Raw genomic sequence first — 12,292 nt, forward strand, 5'->3', positions numbered from 1 at the left:
GACCAATAAACTTGGGCCCCAACTTAGCCGAAGGAATCCTCATCCTTATATTCTTGGTGGATAGCCATACCTTATCCCCCACCTGGAAAGGCGCCCCACCGAATCGTTTATCTGCAAAAAATTTGTACTTGACCTGAGCCTTCCCAATGTTTCTCTGAACCTCCCTCCAGACCTCCCCCAACCGCTGAAAGGCCTAATCTGCCCCTGGACACCCCAAGTCCAGCCGGGAAAACTCACTAAAGTGAGGGTGAAACCCATAGTTGCAAAAGAACATGGAAGTACCAGTGGATTGATTCACATGATTATTGAAAGCAAATTCTGCCATGTGTACCGATGAGCACCAATCATCCTGTCTAGACATGGCAAGACACTGCAATATCTGCTACAAAGATTTATTGGTCCTTTCAGCAGAAATTTTTTTTTTTCGAAAAGAAGGCACAGGATGTCAAATTAGTTAATGTGGTGGGCCCCTGGGACAACACCGCCCCCACTCCCACCTCCGAGGCATCCACCTCCACAATAAACGGTTTAGACAAATCAGGTTGAATCAGCACGGGGGCGGACATGAAACAGTTTTTTAAAGCAAAAAAGGCAACCAAAGCTGGAGCTGACCAATTTTTGAGATCAGTCTCCTTATGAGGTAAATCAGTGAGGGGTTTGACCACCTGAAAAATCCCTTGATGAATTTTCTATAGTAATTAGTGAAACCCAGAAAACGCTGAAGACCCTTGAGATCTCTGGAGTTGCACCCAATCCACAATAGCCTGTACCTTTCTAGGGTCCATATGGAACCCCTCAGCAAACAAAATGACCCCTAGGAAAGAATTCTTGAGCAAAAACTGAACAATTCTCCAGTTTAGCAAAGAGTGAGTTTTCCCTGAGCCTGAGAATATTAAAATTCTGGAATAGCCAAATTCTCAAACAAATCCTCAGAGGTGAGAAATGCAGTTTTCCACTCATCCCCCTCCCGCACGGATAAGATTATATGCTCCCCTGAGGTCCAGAGAACCACCTGGCTCCTGACAATTGATTGTACAAATCGGGTATAAGTGGGAGGGGATAAGAGTTCCTTACAGTGATTTTATTCAATTCTCGAAAATTGAGGCATGGGCGTAAACCGGCATCCTTTTTCTTAACAAAAAAAGAACCCCGCTGCCACGGAGGAAACAGATGGTCGAATGTGCCCTTTATAAAGGCTATCAGACAGCCTGCTCAGGGCCGGAGAGATTGTACAGACGGTCCTTGGGCAATTTAGTGTCAGGAACAAGATCAACAGCACAATCGAATGGGCGGTGTGGTGTGTTCTTTTTGGAGAACACATCCTCAAAGTCCTTCAGGTACTCCGGAATCGCCTCCAGACTGGCAGATGACACAGTAGAAAGGCAACTTCTGCTACAATTAGGAACCCATTTAACAATGTCCCAAGATTCCCAGTCTATCACAGGATTATGCAACTGTAACCAGGGGAACCCCAACACCAGTCCCGCAGGCAGATTGTCCAGAACAAAACATGAAATACGTTTCTGGTGCAAAGAACCCACTTAAAGGAGAAACTCCTCTGATTCAAACTTGATGACATTCTTAGCCAGTGGTGTTTTGTCAATGGCAACAATATGAATAGGAGTCTCCAGCCTAAGTGTCCCTAACTTACACTTGGTCACCAAGTTAGAGTCAATAAAGTTCAATGATGACCCGCAGTCCACGAAAGCAGAAGTGGGCATGCAGCAACTCCCACAACAAAGTTCCACTTCCAACAGTACTTTTGAAAATGAAAAAAAGGTACCTGAGAGTCTGGTTGACCTCCAAGGCAATCACCCAGACTCAGCAGCCGTTTGTAGGTCGGTGGGTAGGAGGGGCGGTCCTTTTTCCAATGTCCGGGATCTCTGCAGTAAAAACAGCTTTCCATCACGTCATCATCTCCTTTTCTTTGAGGTTGGTGGCCCTCACCTCCATGGGTTCAGATGGTGGCAAAACAACAGGATTAGCAGAGAGTAACGGAACTTCTCGCTGTGTAACACCTTAGCCTCAGATCCATATCTGTAGCCTGAGTCATAGCCTCCTCCATTGAGCTGATCCAACAGTCCTTCTGAACTGACATCTCAGCGCAGAGTCATCCCAGCACACCTCAGTGGACCATCGATGGAACTCAGAGCAATACCAATCAGCCGAGAGCTTCCCCAGAAAGAGACTCATGATTGTGTCCTCTGCCACTCTGACCCGGTCAGGCTCGTCAAAAACAAGTCCTAAGGCCTCAAAGAATCTGTCCACAGACATACGTTCAGGGGCAGAAGCAGGTAAAGAGAAAGCCCACGACTGAGGTCCCATCCACAGTAAGGAAATTATTTTCCCCACCCGCTGACTCTCATCTCCAGAAGATTGGGGTCTAAGAGAAAACGATAGCTTGCAACTCTCCTTGAACATACGGAACCTCTCCTTTTCCCCAGACAAGGTATCTGGGAGCCTGACCGTAGGTTTAGGAGAGTGCAACGAGACACCAACAGTGTTAGAGTGCTTACAGTCAGTCTGCAAAGATTTTACTGTGTCAGAAAGTTCACTTTGCAGGTGGTTATGAGACGAGGCCAAGGCCCTGTGTTCCACAGACAGATCCTGCATCATTTGTGTCATACTATCCATTTGATCCGCCAAGGTATGGAGCGGATCCATAGAAAGCAGAGCAGAGAAAAAAAATTGCAAAATCCCCTTTAACCCCTTACTGACATCGGACGGGATAGTACGTCCGATGTCAGCTCCCCTGCTTTGATGCAGGGCTCCGCGGTGAGCCCGCATCAAAGCTGGGACATGTCAGCTGTTTTGAACAGCTGACATGTGCCCGCAATAGCGGTAGGTGAAATCGCGATTCACCCTCCGCTATTAACTAGTTAAATGCCGCTGTTAAACGCAGACAGCGGCATTTAACTACCGCATCCGGCCGGGCGGCCGGAAATGACGTCATCGCCGACTCCCGTCACATGGTCAGAGGTCGGCGATGCTTCAGAATGGTAACCATAGAGGTCCTTGAGACCTCTATGGTTACTGATCGCCGGTAGCTGTGAGCGCCACCCTGTGGTCGGCGCTCACAGCACACCTGATTTTCTGCTGCATAGCAGCGAACAGCAGATCGCTGCTATGTAGCAGAGCCGATCGTGCTGTGCCTGCTTCTAGCCTCCCATGGAGGCTATTGAAGCATGGCAAAAGTTAAATAAAAAAGTTAAAAAAAATGTGAAAAAAATAAAAAAATATAAAAGTTTAAATCACCCCCCTTTCGCCCCAATCAAAATAAATCAATAAAAAAATCAAATCTACACATATTTGGTATCGCCACGTTCAGAATCGCCCGATCTATCAATAAAAAAAGCATTAACCTGATCGCTAAACGGCGTAACGAGAAAAAAATCGAAACGCCAGAATTACGTTTTTTTGGTCGCCGCTACATTGCATTACAATGCAATAACGGGCGATCAAAAGAATGTATCTGCACCGAATTGGAATCATTAAAAACGCCAGCTCGGCATGCAAAAAATAAGCCCTCAACCGACCCCAGATCATGAAAAATGGAGACGCTACGAGTATCGGAAAATGGCACAATTTTTTTTTTTTTTTTAGCAAAGTTTGGAATTTTTTTTCACTACTTAGGTAAAAAATAACCTAGTTATGTTAGGTGTCTATGAACTCGTAATGACCTGGACAATCATAATGGCAGGTCAGTTTTAGCAGTTAGTGAACCTAGCAAAAAAGCCAAACAAAAAACAAGTGTGGGATTGCACTTTTTTGCAATTTCACCGCACTTGGAATTTTTTTCCCGTTTTCTGGTACACGACATGCTAAAACCAATGATGTCGTTCAAAAGTACAACTTGTCCCGCAAAAAATAAGCCCTCACATGGCCAAATTGACGGAAAAATAAAAAAGTTATGGCTCTGGGAAGGAGGGGAGTGAAAAACGAACACGGAAAAACGAAAAATCCCACGGTCATGAAGGGGTTAAATGTATGGTCAGTGATAATGTAATGCTACAGTGCAGTATAGCGCAACCTCCACCAGGGGATGCTGGTGAGGGAAGAGAGGTTACACACACACAGCGTAGCACCACTGAGCAGCAGCACAAGCACCACCAAGTGATGAAAGAGTGGTCAGATGAGCCGAGTCAGAAACCATCAGGACAAGAAGTACCAGAGGTAACAGCAATATACGTGGTCAAATAAAAGCTAGAAGTCAGAGCCAGATGGGAGCAGATATAACCGAGAAGAGAGACAGTAAAACAGGTCAGAAGACAAGCCGGGTCACATACCAAGAGGTCCAAGAACAGGGAGGGAAGACTAAGACAAAGCTGGATGGCAGGAAAGGGAAGTCACAGGAACAGAGAACACGGGCAGAGAACAACACACGGTATCAAGGGGTCAGCTGCACTAGCTTACGAGCATGAACTATCACTGACACAGATCTGCAGGCACAGCAGACTGAAATAGCCACACCGAAGCCAAAACGAGGAAGAGAAGGTTAACCCCAGAGAGAGAGAATGACATGAAACACACCCGGCCTGGATCATGCCACATACACGCCCCATTCACCTGTTTTATCCCCTTACACGTTGCTTTTATTTCATTTTGGGATACTGTAGTATTTAAGATGTTTGCCCACTAGTGAACTACCCCTTTAACCTTTTAAGTAAGCTTATTGTGATGTGATGCATAGGAGCCTTATTTGAAACTTTTGGTGCACCATTTGAGATGACAATGTTGGCAACATCTGTATAAGACGTTGGGAAACCGAGGCACGAGTTGCCCTCGCGGCACAATTCTAGATGAAAATTGAACAATAATTGACTTCCCACATCACCCATTCTAATTTCATGCAGTTTCTCTGCCCACGTAAAAGGACTCTTGAGGCAGAAATGAGGAGTTGCCCATAGGTAATGCCATCCAGCAGCATCGAGCTCAGATAATATAGCCACCACAAAGGTCATATCACCAGTCTTCACTGCCCATCCATCCAACAACTATCCATCAGTCACTAGCTATCTTTCCTGTCTCCCTCATACACAGGATCACTCTGCTTAGCAAACCTCTCCGGTGTCCTCTATTAGGGCTCATTTCCTCATGCGAGGCACACGTCCGTATCTCGCATGTGGAAACCAAGCTGTGGAGCCGGCACTCCAGAGCGCAGCGTGCGGCCGCATAGGAACACATGGAGCTGCACAGCTCCGCTCCAAAGTGCCGGCGCCAGAGCTTGGTTTCCACATCCGAGATACGGACGTGTGCCTCGCATGTGGAAATGAGCCCTTAGACAAACTTTGACAGACTTTTGGCAGTGGATTATCTCCAGGTAAAGCAACAAAAATCAATAGGTTGGATCATTCTCTTCACTGGCTCCGTCTGTCTAGGGAGAGTCAGAAAGCCCCTATTAGACCACTGATACTATGGTTTGTCAAATTTTAGACTAAAGGTACCTTCACACTAAGCGACGCTGCAGCGATACAGACAACGATGCCGATCGCTGCAGCGTCGCTGTTTAGTCGCTGTGTGGTCGCTGGAGAGCTGTCACACAGACGGCTCTCCAGCGACCAACGATGCCGAAGTCCCCTGGTAACCAGGGTAAACATCGGGTTACTAAGCGCAGGGCCGCGCTTAGTAACCCGATGTTTACCCTTGTTACCAGCGTAAACGTAAAAAAAAAAACCACATACTCACATTCCGGTGCCCGGCGTCCGCTTCCCTGCACTCCTCCTGTATCCTGTGTCAGCGCCGAACATCTCCGGCATCTCCCACAGAGCAGAGCGGTGACGGCACCGCTCTGCTTTACGGCCTGCACTTACACAGGATGCAGGAGGAGTGCAGGGAAGCGGACGCCGGGCACCGGAATGTGAGTATGTGGTTTTTCTTTTACGTTTACGCTGGTAACCAGGGTAAACATCGGGTTACTAAGCGCGGCCCTGCGCTTAGTAACCTGATGTTTACCCTGGTTACCAGTGAAGACATCGCTGGATCGGTGTCACACACACCGATCCAGCGATGTCTACGGGAGATCCAGCGACGAAATAAAGTTCTGGACTTTCTTCTCCGACCAACGATGGCACAGCAGGATCTTGATCGCTGCTGCCTGTCAAACACAACGATATCGCTATCCAGGACGCTGCAACGTCACGGATCGCTAGCGATATCTTTTAGTGTGAAGGTACCTTAATTTATATGTTGACTTATGAACCAAGACAACCAGTTTAATCTGTGAGTGCAATTTTGTTCCATGCATTGTTACTCATTTTTTTCCTAACTGTATTTGAGAAATAAATATTTTCAAGTGGAAATTAATTATAATGAAAGATGGCTTATGTATGTGTGTGTGTATATATATATATATATATATATATATATATATATATATATATATATATATATATACAATTTTTTTTTTTTTTACAAATGCACTGATATATTTTTTTTTGTCTAGACGAATGAAATGTACTACTGTAAATTTAAAGAGTGGGCACAGAACTATCCATCTGTGACAGTAATTAGTGATGGGACTTCTACAAATGAGGTATGTTGGTATCGCAAACAGCAACAAATAGTGAAAACTAAAAATAATTTCTAAAGAATGTGTAAAACAAAAAATATAAAACTAAAGAAGAACAGTGCGGCCCAGCAGAAAATATAATGTTTATGCTCTTTTTACATATACAGTGGCACGTAAAAGTTTGGGCACTGCTGGTCAAAATTGCTGTTATTGTGAACAGTTCAGGAAGTTGAAGATGAAATAATCTCTAAAAGGTCTAAAGTTAAAGATGACACATGTTGTTTGTATTTTACTGAAACATTTTTGTTTTTGTTTCACCTTTTACATTTTAAAAATTACAAAAAGGACTATAGGCCTATACAAAAGTTTTGGTACCATGCATGGTTAGTACCTTGTGGCACCCTCTTTTTAAAGTATCACAGCTTCTAAATGCTTTTTGTAGCCAGCCGAGAGTTTTTCAATTTTTGTTTAAGGGATGTTCATCCATTCTTCCTTGGAAAATTCTTCCAGTTCTGAAATTCCTGGGTTGTTTTGCTTGTACTGCTATTTTGAGGCCTAGCTTTTTGTTTCAATGATGTTCAGATCAGGGGACTATGAGGGACATTGTAAACCCTTGTGTTTAGGAGCATTATTCATTTGTAGAAGCCATCCTCTTTTCAACTTCAGCTTTTTTTATTGTTGGTGTTATGTTTGATGTTCTTTTCCTGAAATTTTGTTCCCTTTTTTTCCACTCATACCTTTGATCATTGTGGCAAAATAGTTCTATTTTAACCTCAGTAGTCCGCAGGGCTTGTTTCAAAAAGGCAAATTTCAAAAAACTGATCGTCACATCCAAACATAGAATAAGTGTGAACAGGTGCTGAACCTAGAGTCACCAACTCGTATACAGTCAAATAAATAAGGCAGCACACTGCTGCGCTGAAACACGCAAACATGAAACATGAAAATTGAACTGCATTACTGCACTAGAAATATGAAAAAATGAGAGCGTTTAGCGCATAAATTGGCCAATTCATGTGTACCTGGTAGCCACATTAGGGCATCTCTCGTATACCAGATCCTAAACTTTCCTTTCCTCGCTGAGAATAAATGTCTTCATCTGAATGGGTACCTGTGAAACCTCTTAGCCACAGGTGTTTTAATCGCAGGAGGTCCATTACCCCTCCACAGAGAGAGAGAAATTTAGTCTAAGAAGAGGTTTCACAGGTATTCTGTGGCTGTCGGTCGCTCTGGCTTCTCTGCTGGGTTCCGGCGCGCTGTTTTGTCTCGGTACCGACGTGTCTCTCCTCGGCTTCCGCTTGCACTCTCTTCTCAGCATCTGCGCATGCGCCGGGTTCCTTAAAGGGCACCTGCGCATTTTTGCTGTAATTTATGCTTTTGGATGCCTCTGCTCAGTAAACCTCGGCAGCCAATCCGGGTGAATCATGGGATATTTCTGGACACCACCTCTAAGGCCTGGTTATTTACTTGCTACCCGCTAGGTAACCTTGGCCTGCGCCTGCTGCCTCGTGCGCCCGCGCTCTCTGTTATCCGTGTACACTTAAGGTGCTCTGCACGCTCGTGTCCTAGTACCTCCTCTTGTTCCCTATTTACCAGTACCCCAGTATACTCCCTGACTGCATTATCCCCTTCCTGTGTTACATCTTCTCTTTTCACAGCTGCCTCCGCTTTGGTCTTCTAGTATTCCCATTCAGATGCCTGATTTTCTTTCCGCTCCTCTCTGGTTTCCTAGTATTCCTGCTCCCGATTCCTGCACCTCTGTACTCCCCTTCCTTCTGTTGTACCACTCAGTTCCGGTCCCTGTTCACTGCTTGAGCCGCCCCTCTTGGTATCGGCTACCGTGGTTCCAGTGACCTATGGGCTTGCTCCTAACGATTCCCTGTATAGGGGTCAGTCTCCACTAGGCCAGCTCGCCCAGGGGTAGGTCTGCTCCACAGTCCAGAGGGTCCACTCTTTGCGCTCGCCTCCCTGTGGCGTTACAGAGGAACGGACAGATTCTGGAAATATTTTTGAACTGGAGGCGAAATGAGGTGGCGAGAGCTTGGATGTGCAGTTTGAAGGACAGGGCAGAGTCGAGGGTTACTCCAAGGCAGCGGATTTCCAGGACAGGGGAAAGTGTGATTTCATTTATTGTGATAGATCAGGTAGGGAAGATATGTGAGATGGAGGAAAGATAATTAGTTCAGTTTTGTTCTCATTGAGCTTGAGGAAGCGAGAGGAGAAGAAGGATATAGCTGATAGACACTCTGGGATTCTGGAGAGCAGAGAGGTGACATCTGGACCAGAGAGGTAGATCTGAGTGTCATCTGCACATAGATGGTACTGGAAGCCATAGAACTTTGAGTTGCCCCAGCCCAAGGGTATAGATTGAGAAGAGAAGGGGTCCTAGTACAGAGCCTTGAGGGACATCAACAGAGAGGGGGTGAGATGAAGAGGTAGTATGGGTGTAGGAAACACTAAATGTGCGGTTGGTAAGGTATGAGGAGATCCAAGATAGGGCAAGGTCTTTGACACCAAAGGAAGAGAGGATCTGTAGTAGGAGGCAGTGGTCAACTTTGTCAAAGGCGGAGGACAAGTCTAGAAGGAGGAGTATAGAGAATTGTCTGTTAGCTTTGGCTATAAATAAGTCATTAGTAATTTTGGTCAGGACAGTCTCAGTGGAATGGTGGGGACGGAAGCCAGATTGTAGGTTGTCGAAGAGAGAGTTAGATGCAAAGTGAGAGGAAAGTTCAGCATGGGCGTGTTGCTCAAGGAGTTTTGAAGCAAATGGGAGCAAAGATATGGGGCGATAGCTGGGCATAGCGCTCGGGTCAAGGGATGGCTTTTTGAGGATAGGTGTGATTGTGGCATGTTTGAAAGCAGAGGGGAAGGTACCAGAAGTTAGCGATAGGTTGAAGGGATGGGTTAGGGATGGGATTAGTGTGGTGGTGAGGTTGGGGAGGAGGTGGGATGGGATGGGGTCAAGCTCACACAAGTGGTGAGGTGTGATTTGGAGAGAAGATGAGCAAGCTCTCCTTCAGTGATTTTGGAGAGGAAAGTTATGGGGTTAGGGCATTGGTCTGGTATACAAAGGAGTTATACAAAGAGTCGATGACTGATGCAAGAGTGGTATTGTAGAAACTAGTGGCAGTGTCTGTGTCATGGAGTGAGGATATGGATGCCAGTGGTAGGATAGAGTCAGAGAGCATGGGTGTCTAGGTGTGCGAGGTTTCTGCGGGGGTGCGCATGTTGCTCGATATGGGTAACAGGTGAGGAGGACAGAGATGAAAAGGTGACTAGATGGTGGTCAGATAGAGGGAGAGTGGAGGTTGTGAAGTTAGATAGGGAGCAGAGATGGGTGAAGACCAGGTCTAATGTATGTTCGTCTGTGTGGGTGCCTGAGGAGGACCACTAAGTAAGCCCGAAAGATGAAGTAAGGACAGAAGTTTGGAGGCTGCTGACTGGTGGGTGTCAATGGGGATGTTGAAGTCACCCATGATGAAGGTGGGAATGTCAGCAGAGAGAAAGTGAAGGAGCCAGGTAAAGAACTACTCAATAAAGGCAATGTTCGGGCCTGGAGGTCAGTATATGACGGCCATTTAAAGATTGTAGGGGGAGTAGATGCGGACAGAGTGGACTTCAAAAGAGGGGAGGAACCTGTCACCCGTTTTTTCAGTATGAGATAAAAATACTGTTAAATAGGGCCTGAGCTGTGCTTTACAATAGTGTATTTTTGTCCCCTGATTCCCCACCTATGCTGCCGAAATACCTTACCAAAGTCACCGTTTTTGCCTCTCAATCACGCTGGTCTGGTCAAAAGGGCGTGGTGAAATGGCTGTTTCTCCCCCACCTCTTGCTTATCTTCCCGGCGTTGGCGTAGTGTTTTGCGCATGCGCAACTGCCGAATGCACTGCGCAGCGGCAGACAAAGAGTGCGATCTGCGCTATTCACTGGCTTTTCCATGGCGGCGGCCATCTTCCTGAGGCCGCGCGTGCGCAGATGGAGTGCTCTGCTGCCCGGGGCTTCAGGAAAATGGCCGCGGGATGCCGCGCGTGCGCAGATGGAGATCACGGCGGCCATTTTCCTGAAGCCGAGTTAGCCCTTTTGACCAGACCAGCGTGATTGACAGGCGAAAACGGCGACTTTGGTAAGGTATTTCGGCAGCATAGGTGGGGAATCAGGGGACAAAAAATACACTATTGTAAAGCACAGCTCAGGCCCTATTTAACGGTATTTTTATCTCATACTGAAAAAACGGGGTGACAGGTTCCCTTTAAACTTTGTCCACAGAACAGCTCAAATATTTTCTTCTGAACCACTAAAAATGTAATCATTCTCACAAACTCCCTTTAGATTGGCATTTCTCAACTTTTTAGTTGATAGGGATGAGGAGCCATGCAGACCAGGATAGGGATGAGATGTCCATGCATACAAGGATGGTGATGAGGAACCATGCATACCAGAATAGGGATGAGGAACCATGCAGACCAGGATAGGGATGAAGAACCATGCATACAAGGATAAAGATGAGGGGACAATGCATACCAGGATAGGGATATGAAGAACCATGCATACAAGGATAGAGATGAGGGGACAATGCATACCAGGATAGGGATGAAGAACCATGCATACAAGGATAGGGATGAGATGGCCATGCACACCAGTATAGGGATGGGGAACCATGCATACAAGGGTAGTGATGAGGAGCCATGTATGCCAGGATAGGGATGAGGGGACAATGTATACCCGGCTTATACTCACTTGAGTCAATATGTTTTCCCAGTTTTTCATGGCAAAATTAGGTGCCGTGACTCATACTTGGGTCAGCTTATACACAAGCATATACGGTATGTGTGTATTTATTGCACTAATATTTGTTTGTTTATTTGGGGATTTTTTTTAAATATTTTTACACTTTTTATTTTTTTACATTGTCCCAGGATGTGACATGACTGTATACTGACAGATTTGATAATCTGCAATGCTTCTGCACGTCAGAGGATCAGAGCAGCGTCTGATATGCAGGGAAGGAGGCGTATCTGGTCCTGCTCTTAGAAGACACCCACACATGATCATGGCGCTGTATATTTTCTGCGGTTTTTGGTGAAGGCTCTAATAATATGCGCTTAATGAAAAAATAGAAAATTTTTTTAAAACATCTTGAATTGAGTATAGAATTTGAGCACCACATGCAGAAATACACGCACTTACTTACTTTAGCTTGATATCAATGAAGTTATTAGAGAAGTTGTCCACTACTTTTACATTGATGCCCTATTCTTAGGATATGTCATCATTGTCTCATTGGTTGGGGTCCGGCACTCGGCACCCCTGCTGACCAGCTGTTATTACCGTAGTGGCGGCCACCAGTGGACGTGTAAGTACCCTGCGGTGACCAATACAAGTAGACGGCCAAGCTCCAAGTAATTACTTCTGGCCGATGGCCACGGGGACCCATGACAACTGATCAGTGGGGGTGCCAGACCCCAGCCAATCAGACATTGATGCCCTATCCGGGGTGGGAGACCCAGCGGTTACCTATCGCTAGCCTCTCATCAGCTAATAAATAACATGCATTAATTCCTCTATAACAATTTGTACTTGTCCTTGTTTTGCTTTTAGGGTTAAAGTTATTCTTTTGCATATCAATGAGTGTAGTATGTATATCAGACTATCACACTGAGACACTATATCTGCGTATAATTTCAAGTTTACCCTTATCCACATTTATTGGCATTTATTATGGTGCATGATACTGTGGTTTGACATCTCTTTGGTCTTCTTCAGCAAAAAGTTGTATTACTA

At 45.7% G+C, this 12,292-nt stretch overlaps 1 protein-coding gene across 6 annotated transcripts in view; it reads left to right on the plus strand.

The window, feature by feature from the left end:
- The window catches only part of LOC143786311 (glucose-1-phosphate adenylyltransferase-like), a 243,915-nt gene that overhangs the window by 90,453 nt on the left and 141,170 nt on the right, over window positions 1-12,292 (plus strand). For 5 of the 6 annotated variants that reach the window (XM_077275581.1, XM_077275583.1, XM_077275579.1 and 2 more), the window contains one exon: window positions 6,443-6,532. The exons of the other annotated variant lie outside the window; for it this stretch is intronic. In XM_077275581.1, coding sequence (XP_077131696.1) covers window positions 6,443-6,532 — 90 coding nt within the window. The remainder of the gene's footprint in view (window positions 1-6,442; window positions 6,533-12,292) is intronic. 6 annotated transcript variants of the gene reach the window in all.

The sequence above is a fragment of the Ranitomeya variabilis genome, chromosome 7 (assembly GCF_051348905.1).
Source record: "Ranitomeya variabilis isolate aRanVar5 chromosome 7, aRanVar5.hap1, whole genome shotgun sequence".
NCBI classification, from domain to species: domain Eukaryota; kingdom Metazoa; phylum Chordata; class Amphibia; order Anura; family Dendrobatidae; genus Ranitomeya; species Ranitomeya variabilis.